This window comes from Castor canadensis, chromosome 5, assembly GCF_047511655.1.
Source record: "Castor canadensis chromosome 5, mCasCan1.hap1v2, whole genome shotgun sequence".
Classification (NCBI taxonomy): Eukaryota; Metazoa; Chordata; class Mammalia; order Rodentia; family Castoridae; genus Castor; species Castor canadensis.
The window spans coordinates 60,493,399-60,511,480 of NC_133390.1; the positions used below are offsets into that span (position 1 = coordinate 60,493,399).

At 38.4% G+C, this 18,082-nt stretch overlaps 2 protein-coding genes across 18 annotated transcripts in view; both read left to right on the forward strand.

The window, feature by feature from the left end:
• The window catches only part of Plcxd2 (phosphatidylinositol specific phospholipase C X domain containing 2), a 49,972-nt gene extending 42,541 nt beyond the window's left edge, over positions 1-7,431 (forward strand). Inside the window, exon 4 of the mRNA XM_020156239.2 lies at positions 1,322-7,431. Within this exon, the coding sequence (XP_020011828.1) occupies positions 1,322-1,481 (160 nt within the window). The 3' untranslated portion in view covers positions 1,482-7,431. The remainder of the gene's footprint in view (positions 1-1,321) is intronic.
• Positions 7,432-12,514: 5,083 nt separating this feature from the next.
• The window catches only part of Phldb2 (pleckstrin homology like domain family B member 2), a 218,144-nt gene continuing 212,576 nt past the window's right edge, over positions 12,515-18,082 (forward strand). For 11 of the 17 annotated variants that reach the window (XM_020156247.2, XM_074073079.1, XM_074073083.1 and 8 more), the window contains exon 1: positions 12,515-12,764. The gene's annotated coding sequence lies outside the window, so the exon portion shown is untranslated. The remainder of the gene's footprint in view (positions 12,765-18,082) is intronic. The other 6 variants (XM_074073080.1, XM_074073086.1, XM_074073092.1 and 3 more) reach the window with 1 other exon arrangement.

Below are 18,082 nucleotides of genomic sequence, written 5' to 3' on the forward strand. Positions count from 1 at the left end.
AAGCACTGTGAGTTATTGATATTACTTCACATACACTGGAATGACTAACCTTGAAAAAACCAATAGTATCAAATTTTAGGGAGTGCGTGAAACAGCCACAACTCTTACGCTTTGTTGGTAGGAGCATGCAATGGAATGATCCCACTGAGAAAAAGTCTGGTCTTACAAAACAAAACATAAACCACCCATATATTACAGCAATTTTACTCCTTGGTTTTTAGCCAAGAAAAATGAAAACAAATGTCTATAAAAAGACCTGTAGAAGAATTTCCATAATAGTTTTATTCATAATAACCAAAAATTGGAAACAGACCTTGTATCTGCCAATAGAAAAATGAGTAAATAAACTGTTAGAGTTGTACAATGGAACACTACACAGTATTTAAAAAGAAAAAAAATACAGATACATGCTAGATGAAAGAAAACTGCATAGAAGAATACATACTGGCCAGGCGCTGTGGGCTATCACCTGTTCAAAGCCAGCCTGGGCAAAAGGCTGGTGGAGTGGCTCAAGGCGTAGACCCTAAATTCAAACCCCAGTTCCCAAAAAAAAAAAAGCAAAAAAAACATACCGAGTGGTTAATATGGCAAATCTGTGCTAGAAAAGAAGTCAGTCTAGTTGTTACCTCTGGGAAGATGGAGCAGGAACTGAGTAGGAATGGACATACCGGAACTTTCTGGAGTGCTGCTAATGTGTTCTAACTTAGATGAGTTTGGATTATTTCACAAATTTGTCAAAACTCAGCAAGTGTACACTTACAATGTGTGCATTTCATTGAGTGTAATGTTTATTCCAAGAGAAAAATGAACTGGAAACAAATATTAAATGCTAGCTAGTGTAGATGCTGACACATTTAGGGGCTGTGTATAGGTACTTGCAATTGGAATACATCAAAAATATAAGATGGATTGATGGGAGGATAGTGATGGGTTAATGGATAAATATGTAACAAACCAACTTAATAAAATATTATCACTAATATATTGGGTATATTTGCTGTAAAATTCATGCGGTATTGCCATATGTTTGAAATTTTTCATGATAAGAAAATCTAAAAACCCACTAATAATGAGAATCTTGAGCTTAGTGTTTTCAGCATCTTTTTGACATAATTATCTCTCTGGTGCTTGGGGCAAATGCTTTCCTCTTCCATCAAAGTAACCCTGGCAAGTTTAGTTCTATGGTAGAATAGGCTACTTCATCCTTGATGAAGATACAAAGCTTAAATGGACATATCCGAAGGGCCTTGTAATTTATTGACATAATTTTGTTATATTAATGCTGGGCTCTTCTCTTCCTCCAAACCCTTCCTCTTTGTAGGAATCTTCCTGCCATCCTGGATTGGGTGAAGACTCAGAAACCTGGAGCCATGGGTGTCAACATCATCACGTCTGACTTTGTGGACCTGGTGGACTTTGCCACAACCGTGATAGAGTTGAATGACCTTCTACAGGATGACAAAGCTTTTACTAAATGCTGATTTAATTTTTTGTTTTAACTTAATCTTGCGACTGATGGTCCAGGGTAGAGTTCCAAAGGGTTTCCTTTTAGGATGGCCCCTTGGCAGTGATGGTGAAGTGTATAAGAGGAGGGCAGCATTTTTTTTCCTTCCTCAAATGGCCATTTGGATAAAATTACAGGGTTTTTCATTGCATTTTTCCCTAATGTGACTTTTTAAAAACTTAAGTCCAAGGGAAGAAAGCATGTTTTGTGTGATCAAGGATCCTCAAAGGCTGATGATGGTGAATGGAATATGGAAATAAGGTCTCCACGTTCCATTGGGGTATGGAGTACCCCATAATTGGCCCAGTTCCCTATGGTCTTCTAGGATTTTGTGTTTGAGCCAGCAAGAAGACTTTGAACCAAAAGGACATTTCTGGCCAAACAGTGGTTCATTACAGGTGTGGACTGTTCTGTGAGGTGGCTCTAACATCAGCCTGGAGCTCTGAGGTAGAAAAGAGGCCAAGTGCCAATTCTCTCTAGGATTGTTGAACATCACCAGTTCTTCCCTGAGAGAATAAGAGTATTTATCACCAGGGTGGTTCAGTCACCAACTATTTATGCTGGTATCTACTCACTTTATTTCCTCAGTTAAACAGTGCATACTGCCCTTGGTATCAGAAATATGCTTCCCAGTTTTAAGGCATTAATTCCTTTCTGTTTCTGTGGGTCCCTTCTTAAAAGTGAAATGAACAATGATGGGAGATCTTTCCAGTGTGGGGCTCAATGAGAAATAGACATGCATGTTTGTTGCATGCCAGATTTCTTTGATTTAATTCTGTAGCCTTTCCCAAAATGACTGGCAGATAAGCACCTGCATCATTTTGGCAAAGTCCTCTTTGGAGTGAGGTCTTCAAACCAGATGTTGGAATTGCATTTCATTGTTGTCTGTCTAGAAGTCAGTCTGCACTGTGGGACACAATGCTAAGTAGAAGGCAACTTGTCCATGATAGCGTAAGGTTGACACAGGATGCATGGGAAAGTGCAATGGCATTAAAGGAGGAAGCTCCAAGTGGATTTGGAGCCATTCTGTAACCCCTTGAATACAAGACTACCTCGGGGACATTTAGGATGACTTGTGTGTCATCAAGCAAGAAATATACAGTGTTGGAACGTTTTTAGTTCTTATCTTGATTCCTCTACTTTCTGCAGGTTGTTCTGAGCCTATAATCAACACTGCATGAGGGCTTTGAAACTCAAGAGGGGATTTTATTTTTATTGATAAGAGGTGCTTATTTATAAAGAGCCCTCTTATGTTTTGGTTACTTTATTTACTTATTCATTTATTTATTTATAATGTATCTGCAGTGCTTCTTAAGCAGGAGTACTCACACAGGAGTTTACTGGACTTTTCTCCAGGACAGATGCTGCTACGGTCTTCACCCTCCACAGGACCATGCATCTCAGGACTGTGAGCGACCTTGGACTCTGCTGCAGATGTCCTGGCTCCCCCAATCCTGCTGAGGACATTATATATTTGTGGATGCGGTCCAGATCCAAGAAGCCACTACTAAGCCACACACTGGGACATAAAATGAAATAAGTCATGAAGAGCTCTCAGTTCTTGACATAACCCCGCCAGTAGAGTATTGGGAAGAAAGGAGATAGAAATAAAACTGGGCACAGAGATATGTACACTTCAGTGCCCCCTAGATCTTTCTGAGAATCCCTAAGGAGGTATCAACTTCCTATTCTTATGGAGGAAAATAAACATGAAATCCTGGATAGAAGTGTGCTTTTATAAATTGCTGGACCCTTCTCCCAGTAGTTTCCCACTTCTGTCCCTTGATTTCATAGCCAGATTTTGCATGTTACCTGTACTGGGGGAATCTTAGGTGAGCGACCAAAAGCACATGCATGCCCCAACTATTGGTTTCCAGCCTTTACTTTCTGTGCAGTAATTTAAGCCTTGACATTTTGCTTCCACAGCTGGAGGAGCTCACAACACAAATGCCTCTTGGAAAATCTGATTTAACTTTTCTCTGTTCTGTCATTTGAATTCTTCCCCAAAGAGGTTTCTGGAATAGTATTGTCAAATTTGGTAGGGCCTTCTCTGGAAAGGAGTAAGAAAGTGAGTTTTCTCACTTTCTTAATTTTCCTTCAATTCTGATATTAATCTCTACCATCCCTAACCTGTCTCCAGGGTTTTATTTTTATTCTTATTCCATTTTGACTTTGTTTTTAATTCTTGGTCAATTATTGAAGACTAGATCATTTTCCCTCTTTTAACCCTTAGTTACTTGGCAAAGAGATAAGGAGGCAAGAGGAGAATTATTCTGCTCTGTTTTATTTGAGCCTCAGCTTTGTCCAGGTGCTTGGTGCTATGAGGTATGTCAACAAGTATCTTCCCAGGAGTCCAGTGATGCCCAGTGGCTGCTGACTGTTCAGTGAACTGTTTACTTGATTTTCTTCCTTAGTTTTTAAATATGTAGCTGCACTTCGCTTGGATTATTACTTATCAGTAGGTACACCTCAGTGTTTGCATGCTAAGAAAAACGTCATCAAATATGACACAGAGACACAGAACCCTTTAAAGCTGTGTTGTTGGGCCCTGCACAGCATAGTGAGTGCAGGCACTCACTCCGTGCTGTGTTGGGTCACCAGCCTTGCTTGCGTTTTGAAAGTTTGCACAGGTGTGGTGGGAGGTAGGAAGAGTACTATTTACAATTTTCTCCTAAAAACACTCACATCTCTGCCCCAAGAAAAAGGCTTCCCATATTGTATAGGATGTATGCACTCTGCTCCTTGTCTGTGAGACAGATGGAAGAACTCAGGTAGGTGGGACAGAGAGAAAATAAACTTTAGATTCTGCAAAAGCCAAGAATAAGAATAGTGACCCAAACACCTCACTTGTTCTCACAAGTTCTGGGGCTTTTGAGATCAAAACAAAACTCTCATAATTACTCAGAATTAACTTCAAGAGAGGCTGGAGATGTAGCTTAGTGGTAGAGCACTTGCCTAACATGCACAAGATCCTGGATTCAGTCCTCAGCACCACACACACCCACAAAATAACTGCAAGAGCAGCTAAAAAGCTACTTGATTGAGCCAATGAGGACATAGGTTCACATATTTATTCTGAAATATAACTGAGTTTTCCATAGCTCCCTGGACCGTTCCAACATGGCCAAATTTCCATGATTATGTGGCAAAGGGACCATTACAGGTTTCAGTTAGGTAAAACAGTGTTTAAAGACTTAAATTTGAGCTTATGTGTGCTATGTGGTGTCATGGAGAGAGAAGATATTCTTAGGATTGCAGAAAGGTCAAAATTGGCTTGATAAAAAGAAATAATAAGTTAATTTTATATTATGGCAGATTAAAGAGGATCATGTAAAAAAATTAGATTCATTGCATTCAACTCGATGGTAATTGTTTAGTTATTTCCTTTAGTGCTGAGTTCGGACCCCTGAATTTTTTAGAACAGTTAAGCTACAGTTTGAAGCCAGGATTTTATGTAAATGCTAAGAAAAGCACAAGATCTGAACAGAGGTAATGATAGATCTTAAGGATCTTGGTTCTTTCATGACCTCATAGTAACATCAAAAAATTTGTGTGTCTATCCAAAAACAGAAAGTTGTGGAGCTTTCTGAAATTAAATATCATTTTCTGGTGTCATAGTATTCCAGTGTTCTGACTCTTACCAAAATTCTCCCAAAGACACATGACTATTATCAGCTGGAAGGCTTAGCACAAATCTATGGGTGGAGATACAGAAGAAATTCATTCTGAAATGAACTACTTTTTTTCCTAAGAAGCAAAAGAGCTAAAAAATCAAACCATTATAGATTGAGCTCATGCCACAGTTGAGGTTTTGGAAGTTTTTTGGCTGTTAGATTTTGGGAAACAAAATTGGCTGATAAAGGGGGCACAACCATGAGATTCCCCTCCCTTAGCTGAGAAAGTGAACCTGTGCTAAATCCTTCTAGGTTCTTTCACTGTAGTAGATACTGTCTGCTATTTCAATGTTGAGTGTTTTAAAAACTATGGTTCAGGAGTTCCACAAAATATAAGATCCCTAATGTTTAGATTAAATGCCTTATACTCAGGGGATGTACAGATGTGGTAATTCTTTCTTCTGTACATGTGTGTACAGAATGCTATCTGGGCTTTTGCCCAAAGTTTAGTATGGGGTGATGAACCTGACCAAGAATGATAATTTCCATGGTCTGTATAATGAAAAGTATAGGGCTCAAAGAAGTTTTCCAACATGTATGTGGTCTACTGAGAGGTGGGTTTTCCTAATACATGTAAAATAGCCTTGTTATACCAAGAGGAAATGAATAAAATTGATAGCATCAGACATCTGAATTTTTTTTGGTATGATACAGAAGAACATGGTTGTTCCTCTGAATTCCACTAACTTGCCACTACATCTTGGCCCTCTGCCTCAGGATGGTCCCTGGTATTTTCTACCATAGCTTTGTCACTTATAAGTGTTGCATTGGGACACACAGGAGTGAACCAATTGAATGACAAGTGGTTTAGCTGGAAATTTCACCCTTAATTCCACATGATTCTGAACAGCTCTTTACTGCCCCAAAAGATCCACTATCTCCTTAGCCTTCAGATTCCTCAGTTCCTTGCTTAGAACAGTGACACTAATGGCACTGTATTTCTGAACTAGCCCTAACTCAGAAATATGGACCACAAAAATGCTATCAATTTTCTTAAAATAGTACAGTCTTAAACACTGTAAAAGTGTTTTAGGATAACACTATCTTGCTGTAGATAAAATGTTTTAACATCTTCTCCAACAAATTTGTCCTTCAGCCTTTTCAAACTCATTTTTAAGCTAAATAATTTAGATAAACTATTTCCCTCCTCTTTTCTAGGAGTTCAGTCCCACAGTCCATTGAAGCAATCCCATCAATAGTCTAAAAACATTTTCTATGTCATTCCTTCCCATCCTTTCATAGAATACCACTTTGTCCTCTCATCTCCTGGCCATCCTTCGTCGTCTGCTGATTGCTGTTAATCACAGGATGCAGCAGAAGGCCCCTGTTCAACACACTCTTACCACAGTGGTTGTTGCTTCTTATTCTTCTCAAATGCATTATTCTTACCCCTATCCTCAACCAATCATTAGACTGGAGTCCAGAACTTGGGACCAATACTTAGTTCAGATAGCACAGACTTGCTCACAAGCTTTAAGCCCAATAAGAAGCACAGCACTTTTGAAAGTCAAGTACAGGCCTTCAGTAGCTCTGTGCATTTTCAGTTTCACGTGTTATTCATTTATAGCTGCAATGACCTGCAATTATGAACCTATAGTATCAACATGATATATCTTAGAACATATTCTTTAATGTTACCTTGCTGCTATTATACTTACTAGTTTACACTCAAATCCTACTAAGTGTTAAGTACAAATTATGTATGCATTATTTGTATTGTGTATATGCCAGCTATAATGCTTAGCCTCAGTGATGAGCAATTTAAAAATACAGAAATTGTCATAGTGAAAATAAGTCTTGATCAATGCAGATAATTCATGTCCCTGATAAATGCTCTAATGGGTGTTATGTTTTGCCCTATTAGTTGCTTTACACTGCAGTGCATGTTGTTTGCTAAGTTAAATTAAAACAATAATAATAATGATAAATTATATCAACTTTTAACATTAGGATTAAAATTTTGCATACATGCTGAGTGATACTCTGAAATGTATTTTGTGGTTTAACTATCTATTTGTACACATTTCACTTGACTTTTTCTCCTCTAGGAAATAACTGTTCAAATATATCTCTCCTTTTTCTCTTGTAGCCTTGAGTAAACTGCTTCATTCAACCTAGAACATTGTAAAGCCAGAATACCTCATTTTAACTGTGAAAAATGTTAATAGGTATGATGAGATAATGTGTTTCCTTGTATTTGGTTTGAGCTACTTAAATAGACTTAAACCTAATAATAAATACAAAACTTTGACAAGCACTTTTCCTTCATTTGTATGAACATTTTTTAGTGGCCCACTTCTAATTTTGTTTGAATGAGCTATAGAACACCATCCATAAAATACTTCATTATACAATAATGGATGAAAAGCCTCTCGGCCCTATTTAGTCCATATTGGAAACACACTTGCAGTGTGTGATATGTGTACACAACTATGTCATCCAGGCTTTTCCAAGCTTCATCCCTAGCACGTCATTTATATCCACTCAACTTAGACCAGATCTTACTGAATGACGTTCATATTCTCATATGAATGCCATCTCTGACCCACATCAATGTGCCTTCCAGATGCCCAGAAATACAGCAATGGAGAGATTATTATGCATTTGTGCATACAATGAATAAATAAGAATGGTCTTACAGTTTCTGTTGCAAAGAAGATTCCAGTATTTTCCTCAGTCCTAATTCTTTTCAACAGAATAACCAAGACCACTTAATTTCAGTGATTTCTTTTTTTTTTTCTCTATCCTCTACAAAAATAATTGGATGGTGTGAAAGTTCTTTGTGTGAATTTATCAAACATCAAATTAATTCTAAATAATAACTCATTTCACAGTCAAATGTTACAACAGGTAATTAAGAATTATGATAAATCTGTACAAGGTACCAGAGCAATTTAAAAATATGGTTAAAGCCATAATTTTCTGACTGTATTTAAAGTTTTTGTTTAGCAAATCTATCACACTATTCTCTGGTCAACTTTAATGAGCACAATATTCAGTAATTTTCATTTGATTTTTAACAATAAATCACGTGATGTAAATAAGACCAAGTCCAAACATAGTGAAATTGATATAATCTGTGTGGCATAATTGCAGAGATACTATTTCCCTGATTCAATTTCTGATCATACACTTCAGCAGAAACATTGTTTCTATGACAGTGGGATGCTTATTTTATGTATGAAATGTTTAATATCTGATCAATCACCATCTAATTTATCATATTCCTGCCAGGTTATATATAGAGTAGATGCACAGACCTGTGTTTCTATTCCAACTCCATCAACATCCTTTCTATATGGCCCTAGGCAAATTCTACTTTTGTATCTCTCTAAACATAGAAGATAAGGCTAATAATACCTACTATGAAAATGTTAAACCAAATAAGAGCATTAGAAACCAAATTTTAAAATGTGTGGAAAGCATTTTAGCACAGAGCACAGTGCCTAATGAACTTAATAGTAGCTACTATTGAGTTGGTTTAGTACTAAGGGCTTTGACTTTGTACCTACCCTCTCCAAATAACACCAGAACAATGCCTTTAACATGATTGACTTCTAGACTTTGTGTTGCTTGAATGACTTAAAAGAAAGTAATTAATGAGAGAAATCAGATAAATTCCGAAGTGAAAGAGAATGTGAGCTCAATTTGTGGCGGATTCAGCATGTTCTGCTGCAGATGGACAAGGCAGGGGGATGATGCTGGGTATTTAGACTGTCATTCTCCCTCTCCTCTCGTATGCTCTCCTCTTTCCCCTCCTCTCTTCTCCCCTGCTTCCTCTCCTCCCTCCCTACCCCCCATATCTCCATTCTCTTTCTCTGTATTAAAGTGACTGGTAGCCAAGAGAAGTAATGAGCAGAGTGTAATGAAGGCACTAGTGACAATGTCCTGGGATTTGTCTGTTGGTCATCTCCACATCTGGAAGCTTCATAATCTGGAAGTGTTTATAATATATATTTCTAGATCCAATCTCTGGAAGTTCTGATTCCTTATTTCTTGGGCTTAAGCTCAGGAAGAGTCAATGGAAATCTGTATTTTGATGTGTAGCCAGTTGGGAAACTACTGGACCAAACTTGCACTGCTCAGACAGTAGAATTCCTGTCACGAGTGGTAGGCATGATGATGCTGGGTGGAAGATGGCCTGCCTTAAATAACATCAGTATCATTAATCACTTAATCATCTCTGATTAGTCAAGAGGAAAGGCTCAGTTGAGTGATGAAACTTATCTAACCCTTATTTTTCATCAAAAAAGAAAAAGACAATAGTATCTAGCTAAAGTTAATATCTTCTTATTTGTATCGTATCTATTTTGTAGTTACCGTCTCTTTGAAGCAAGTAGTCCCGGGTTTTCAATAGTGATATAAAATTCCCTTTCAAAATAAATTGATTTAAGTCTTTTAACAAGCAAACTGAAGAAGCTATGATATAACCTATGTTATTATGTGTTTGATTTTTTTTTTGGGGGGGTGTAGTTAATGCTCCCACACACTTTTGCCTGGGTTTGGCTCTGCTTTTTCTAAACATTCTTTACTCAGTATTAAATAACAACTATTTGAGATAGAAAGTCATCTTTCTTATAAGGGAACTTCCTTCATGTTTTCTTCACAAGTCTATGTTGTTCTCTGGAACAATTTAAGCTAGAGAAATAAAGGTCTTGGAGTCAGCCCCACAGATGGCCCTGCTGGAGAAACATGGAATGCAGAGAGCAAACCCCAGTTGTTCAGCTTAAAAAATGATTCCTTTTTTGTGAATCCCTGAGGTTAGGATGCCTGAAAGTCCTGGATTTTTGTTGTGATTTTTTTCCCAAAGGAATTCTTCCTGATCAGCAGTATGCTTTTGTTTACCCCTCTGCAAATGCTCGCTATGACCAAAGACAAGTTATTATTTCTAATAGACAAGTGCTTTAACAAACTAAGCCACAGTGCCCCACAACGTGTTATTATTTTTAAGACTTGAAACCTTCCATTCTCAGAGAGGATGGGAGAATACAAGGCAGGGCCAATGGCCAAAGCCCATGAACCTCAACCCTCGCCCAGGATGACCTGGACAAGTGCCAGTGAAACGAAAGCACTAGCCAGCCCCGGGTGTTTCCACAGCTGGGTAGCATTTTGGGATAGCACAGGAGAAACACAGAGTGTCAGCCTGTGTCCTGTAGCATCATGTGATCCACAGAAACCCTTAGGTAGTCACGGCTTTATGCTAAGGGGCCAAGCATATAAAGAATCGGATTTATCTTATAGAGAAAGGCTCTAAGAAACAAAGTTCTTATTGCAAAGTGAGACCACTGAAAGCTGTTCATTCTTTAACCTGAGAACTTAGCTGCTTTTTGGCTTAAAGACTTTTCTGTCCTGATCCAGACCCAGGAGATCTCATTTCTAGGCCTCTGTGAAGTGTAAGAGAAAGAAGACATTAGACTGACTCTTGCAAAAGTCAACAACTTTGTGAATGTAAAAGTAACCTGGCACACTTCAGAGAGGCCAGTAGACTGCCTTAGGAAAGATAAAACACATAAAAATTATACACAAAACCTTAGATGTATGTGTACTTTTTTCTAGTAGAGGATCCAAAGATTTTCACCAAATTCTCAATAAACCTATGATCCTAAAACATTTTAAACCACTGCCTTTCAAGTGCCAATGAAAATGAATATCATTTAAATTCTTCTAAGGACGCAAGGATAGCTAATTTAGGCTAGTACTAGAAAGCCTTGGTCTTTCCTATTTAAAAAGAAAAACTAAATTAAGACTCTTAAGGTCATATAAAACATATAAAGGATGATTATTCAGGACCTAGCAAGAGAGCATGGTCAGGAATCAAAGGAAGCAGGCACACTTGTGGACAAGGAATGACTGGGACACCATGTCTAGATCTGAGCATGACATTTCAGAGAGAAATGCAAAGATAACTAGGAGAAGGAAGAGTCTAGAAGTCATGTCACATGAGAAATGAGGGAGGTTCTGAGGGAAGTAGAAGAGTAAACATTGGGAGAGAAATGGCAGAGATAGCTTTAATATTTTCAAGATTGTAGTCGGGTAACTTTAGATGTGGAAAGCGTCCCAGAATATTTGTGCCAGCACTCCCATTACAGGAAAAAAAACTGAAAGCCTAAAGAAAACTGATTGGCTAAGGCAGATCTGGGACTACAATCCAGGCTCCGAGTCCTGTCCTAGTGCTGTTTCCACCATTCCCAACTGCCACCCTAAGTGCCTCATGTGCTGGGAAGAATAAAGGAAAGGAGTTGCAGTTTGAAGAAGGTAGAGCTTGGCTTCCCTATGTGGAATGGGATGCTGAGTGAAATCACGGATTCATCATACATGAAGAGTGTACTAGTTACCTCTTGCTGCTATAACAAATTACCACAAAAATTCAAAACAACACAAACTTACTTCCTTGTGGTCTAGAGTCAGAAATTTAAAATGAGTCATCAGGGATGTGCTGTTTCTGAAGTTCCTAGAGAAGAATACATTTCCTTCCCATTACACCTTTTAGAAGCTAGCTGCATTCCCTGACTGTGACCCTGCCTCTATCTTCCAAGCTAGGCACATTGTATCTTCCACATCTGAGTCTGCTCTGTTATCACATCTCTGATTTTGAACTGTTAGGTTGCAAAGGGCCCACGTAAATAATCCAGGATACTCTTCCATTTTAAGATCCTTAACTTAATCACATCTGCAAAGTCTCTTTTACCATACAGGGTAACATATCCACAAGTTCTGGAGGTTAGGCCTGAACATCTTTGGGAGGTATTATTCAACCTGCCACAGAATATATCATGTAAAATTTATTCTGCTGGCATTGGTTTTAGAGCTTCAGCACCTACTAGGTGCATGACCATTACTCCTTTGAAACTCTGCTCTGTAAAGCATAAAGCAGGAATAAAATCCCAAGGTTACTGTGAAGATTTGTAGTAACATCTATTGGGAATGTGTAATATATATATAATACACTCTCAATAAATGCAGCCATATTTACTACAGGATGATTCGCACCAAAGAAGAAGAGGAAGTCAATAGAAGAAACTCTATTATTAAATGGGAGATTTGATTTTTTTAAAAATGACCTCTGAACTCCCTTCTAAGTTTGCTAAAATACAAGGGAGTAAAATTTTCTTCTTTTATATAAATTATTCTCAAGGCCTCTCATCCACAGATTCAGTGATAAGGTAATAGCTTTGCTGGATAGTCAAGAATTCTCAGCCTCTGCTTCCTGCCCCTTACAATCCTGCTCTGATTTTTTCCTCCAGCTCTGGTTGGATTTGGGCAGGACTAGGAGCCTAGCCTGGTGTGTAATGATTGGCTAGGCTAGCGGGCAGCTGAGACCAGCACAGACTCCCTCCTTCACATCTGTCAACATACCTGACTGCAAGCAAGTTGCTGCCTGTGATCACTGTCTGCAGAGGCTGAGAGAGCCAGGGAGGAAGTAGAAGAGAACAACTTGCTTTCATGCTTAGGAAAGAGTAGAATCTGTGTTCATGCTTCTTCCCAAGGTCCCACTAGCTCCAGCAAGTGTTGGAACACACGTGGGCTGTGACTGCTGAGTCAGGATGGACACTAGGCAAGATCTACATTGAAAAGCAGCAACCAAGGTAGGTGATCTGTCTGGTCATTGGTCTTTCTCTCAAAATCACAACACAAGCACCTTTCTTAGACTGGTAACCAGAATGTCTCTGATGAGGTCTGCTGAAAATGTTTGTCAAGGGAATTCAATCATTTGTGATCATATTCTGAAAAGCAGGCTATATTTCCTTCTACCTTCTCTCTCATATGAAACTTGTGGAGTCACTCTACTATTTCAAAATTAGGGGATTTGTTTAACCTTTCCTTCTAAGAAAACATATCTGTAATATATTGAGATTTTTCCATTGGTAGTACTTCCACAAACATGGGTTTGTTCCATACCTCCATGCTTTATTTGCATGAATTCTTACAATATCCACCAGAGAGATACATAACTCTGTGTATATGTTTCTGAGGCACACACATTAATGAGGGCTATCAACCTCAAGTGACAGGACCTTCTGCATAGCCATGTACATTTTTCTGCTTTGGAACCTAGGGAGTTAAATGTCATGAAATTACTGGAGCAAAATCAAGTGTATTTACCTAAGCTTATCACTCTGGGCAGCCAGGTCAATCATTTACTGATGCAGGGCTATGTCTGCCTTTAACAGAGGACCACCAAAGCCTTTGGCTGACTGAGTCTCTTTATAGAATAGATTCATGGCTAGTAAAAGGCACCCTTCTCTGAAGCTATAGCCCATATTCTTTTCTGACTAGACTACATTTTTATCCTACCCAGAACAGTAAGCATCAGAAGAGCCCTCCCAGCTCAATGATTAATAAACTTGAGCAAGACTCAAACACAAACCTGATACCTGAAATCACCCCAGGCACAAGAACTTGTGGCTTTGGAGACAGCCTCCCCTGTTCTGGAGTTTTATAGGAAAGAAATAGACTAACTATGGATCAAGTTATTAAATGATTCTTGAGGTAGAGTACAGTTATGAAGTAATAATCAAGAAAACACAGGATTTTTTCCCTTCAAACCTATACATCCTGGACATGTTATTTTTTAACGAACATGAACCACTCTTCTTTAGCTCTGGATATAACTCCTCTAATTTCAGAAACATCTTCAGAACCAGGCTCGGGTAATGGTTCCTGCCTCTTAACAATTATTAATCAGAAGCCTAGTGATATGGAGGCCCTGTTTTTCAGAACTCCTTTTAGAAAAGGGGTTGGGCCATGTATCAGACAAGGTAATGTTTGACCCTATTTTGGTCAATCATTTATGGTACTAAAGTGAGTCTGTACAGGTAAGTTTGTGACTGGAATTTTCAGTGGCCACAACCGTTAACTAGGAATTGAGCCCTTCCAGACACAAACCACACATGCAATTTGGGGTAAGTCTGGGTAACCTCCCAAGAATTCATGGAAAATTTTGGAAAACTGTGAATTCCATGATGATACTAACCTGTAAAATGTTAAATGTGTGTCTGGCTTCTATCTGGAATGTATTGTAGATAACACAGGTGATACAAGTGTTTTTGAAGAAGGTGAAAGGTCTCAGGACATTTAAATGTACTCATCAGGTTTACCCATGGTGTAGTAATGTCTACGTTTGGGACAACACACAGAGAACCACCCTATGCTTTCTGTGCAGCATCTAGCTAACATCCAAAAATACACCAGAAGATCCTAAGGGTATATCCAGCTTTTCTTTCCATTTCATGAATTCTGGATATTAGGAAGAGGGAGATTGTTCTTGAGACTGATGCTAGGAAGTTAGAGCACAGAAGTTAGTTAACATGCTCAAGATAATGCAGTAAGTGAATGAGCCAGGATTCTACTTAGCTCTGCTGGTTCCCAAACCATTGCCTTTCCCATGAGGTCACAGACTTGAGGGCAAGGAGGAGCATAAATTGGAGGGTCAGTAAGGTAAATGAGGCTGACTAACATAAAAGTTCTACATTGGCCCTTAGATATGCCATGTCTATAGTTGAGTGCCAATATAACCAAAAGGCCACCGTTGGACTAGACTGGACCTTGTTTAATGGGAAGTAAAGAAAGGAAGAAGCTGGGAAAAAAAGAAAGTTTTTTCCAATGGCTGAAGTCACTGGAGTCTTCTTCGTCCTGGATATTTCCTAAGAAAACCCAGTTAATTCTAAGGTTAGATCTCTGCCCCTTTCAAGTCCATGGACTCAAACCCACGAGCCCCCAACTCAACTACAATACCTGAACTATTTTTAGAGAAACGACTAAGCCCATCCCAATCCTTATCTAAAACTCAAGAATTTACTATCCTTTGCACCTCAGGTAATATCCACACATTTAAATCCAAAGGATTTGGGCAGAAAGGCTTAAAGCAAAAGGAACCATCAGCAGCCCGTCATACCATGGCTTCCAGTATCTGAAACCAAAACACACCCAAGTTGGCTTTGTTGTTGTCATTTAAACAGTAATTGGGTAATCTACAGCAACAAGATTTCCTCTGCCCCCAACCCCAGGTCCACTTTTGTTAACATACGTCCTAAAAATTTCATTAGCTTTCTCTCAGAAATTCCAAAACAGTCACAATTCCTGGATATTTATAAGATTAAGATAAAGAAATGCCATCCTAAAATGTGCTTAGCTAAATCTTTGAACAAAGGATTTCTTTTTTTTACTGACCTACCTCATTCACACAAATATGATAGCAAAGGCCTTACAAATAGAATTTGTGTATACATCACCAGATTCACTGGTGACCCCACATAAACTGTGGTTATCATTCTTAATACCTAAAACACGAAGAGGAAGAGAAACAGGTGAAGCTGAAACACCAGAACTCATAACAACATTTCACATTGATCAAGTGCTCATTATGACCAAGAAAAGAACTGCCATCTTTTTTACACATTTATCTACACATTTTTGTTTAATTCCCATAACAAGTCTATAAACTTGCTTAGGTCACAAGTTAGTAAGATAAGGAGAAATTTGAGTTGGGAGTTGATTTTATTTGAAAGCCCTCATTCTAGTGCTATGACTGGAAAACACTCACCCCATAGTGTCTACACAATGTGCACTGTAAGTGGAAAAAGGCAAGGAGTCCTTTATAAAATGTTTGCATCAATCCTCAGAATTTATATTTACTACCCCCTCACCCCTCCACACGCACACCAGATGTTCTTGACCCTGTATAGGTGTAATTTTCCATTCTTCCAGGAAAGTAACCATAAAACACCCATACACGTGGCATGTGTGTGTGTGTGTGTGTGTGTGTGTGTGTGCGCACGCGCATATACACACACACAATAACAATTGCCCTCAGGTCAGCATTTTGATTTCTTTGTGAAGCTTTCATAGAAAATTGTTCCTATTTCCTTGTTTGCAAACATTATTTTGCTTGTTTGCAAATTTCAATGTAATATAAGGAAACAAATTTCTTATTTATTATACCAAAAATTTTTAAGAGTGATTTCTGAATTAAAATTTGTCCTGGAGAAGGCTAAATTTTTCACAACTTTACAGGATGTCAATTGTCTTATTTAATCTTCATACCAGACCTGTGAGATGAGTACCATTTTCAAGTGATAACCTTTCAGATAAGAAACCTGAGACTCAGTACTAATGAGAGCCCTTCTCAGTCTCACTCAACTAACAAGCCCCACAGGAGCTGGACTCCAAAATCTTTGCTCTTTTTTTCCTAATACACAAGAAGTTCTCTAGATTCTTAAATCCTTCAAATGTGAAGAATGGGACCCACAAGCTATTTCAGAGATTAATAATGACTACACAGCTTGTAGAAAAGAGGGTATGGAGAAAAGAGCAATTTCTTTGCTCTTGACTAGAATTCTATAAGGTCAGGGTGGTAATAGTGCTTCTCTAATTAAATTTTCATAGAGCAATGAAAATGAAGACATTGTTACTTAATAAAATCTATCTCCAAGGCGAAAATTTTTGAAGCCCATGTGCCATGAGCAAAGTAATATATTAAAAGAGATCATGCCAGGAGAAAGATAAGAAGAACTGTTCTCTAATCTGTTGTGTACCTAAGGACAGTATGCATAGAGAAAGGTCAGAGTCCCCATGGTGCTTCAATAGTTATAAGATGTCTCCTGTTGAGCTCAATATCCAGATGGATTTTCCATGAGTCAAATAGCTGAGAAACTAAGGCATTCCTTGTACATAGCAGGAATCTATGAGTATAGTTTCAACTACCACAGAACCAGCTATAGGTAAGGAGGAATTCTTGTGCCCTTTGAGTTCCATTTTGATCTATAGATGTTCAGAAAGCCTCCTTCAACTATGTATCTGGAGGAGATGAACTATTTTCTCATCCTTAATGGTTTACTGAGAATTGCTCCTGAATGACTGCCTGAGTCTCAACCCCATGCAACAGTCTCACATTCAAGTCCTTGTTTTGGGATTAATGTGTGTCATTATCATCCCTTTTGTCCCCATTTCTGTGACTTCAGAGGTTCTGTGGATCTTGTTGTAGGATAGCCCATAGGTTTTGGGCAGTGAACAAAAGAAGAATGAAACTTTTGCCCCTGCCCCTTTCCAACTTGAAAACTGTTTCCCTCCTCTCTATAGTTTCAAGGTCAATTTTACTATGGGAACAGTAAAAGAGCTGAAGGTCACAAAAAGTTGGCAATTCACCATACCTTGGAGGGCTTCCCAGAAAATAAAATGAAATAAGATTGTTTTCATATAAGACCTCTGTATTTGGAAGACAGGATACAAATTGTTTGAATTTGCAGTTTCAGTATGCACGGAAATAACCCCGACAAAGTCCTGTGGTTTTTTGTTTGTTTGTTTGTTTGTTTCCATAAAGCCAAAATATTAGCAAAAATACATCCTGCAGAGAACTCTAACTAGGCAAAATTCTTTTTGGCATTACTGGTCTAATGTTTTCAAAGATGCATTTCTAGAGATAAACCTTGTATAGTGCACCTGACTGGTGCTTATGTGCATTTCTGTAGAAAGAGGGCTTTCATCCATAGATCATTTTGTAGTGATCTCATTAGGTTTCACAAGGTAAGAAGCTGAAAATTTGTGGTTAGTACATAGGCAGGCTGCAAGAATGGAAAAAACCCAGGAGCCAACCAGAAGATTCTGCAGTGAATAAGTGTATGGCAGACTTCTCCAGTACCCCAATGTAATTCTACCAATTCCAAGGAGATGGACCCTTAATTTCAAACATGTATTTACATGTTTTCTACCTAGGAATCAATCATTAGATTTTCCAGAAGCTGACTGTCCTCTACCAAAAGTCATCACATCTCTTTGCAAAATGGGAATTCTCCATTCTCCATAAGAGATATTGTGACAGAATATACTTGTGTTGGTAACTTGAAGCCCAAATAAAAAAGACCCTGTTTTAAAAACAGGATTAAATAAGCTTGTCACTCATCAGAGA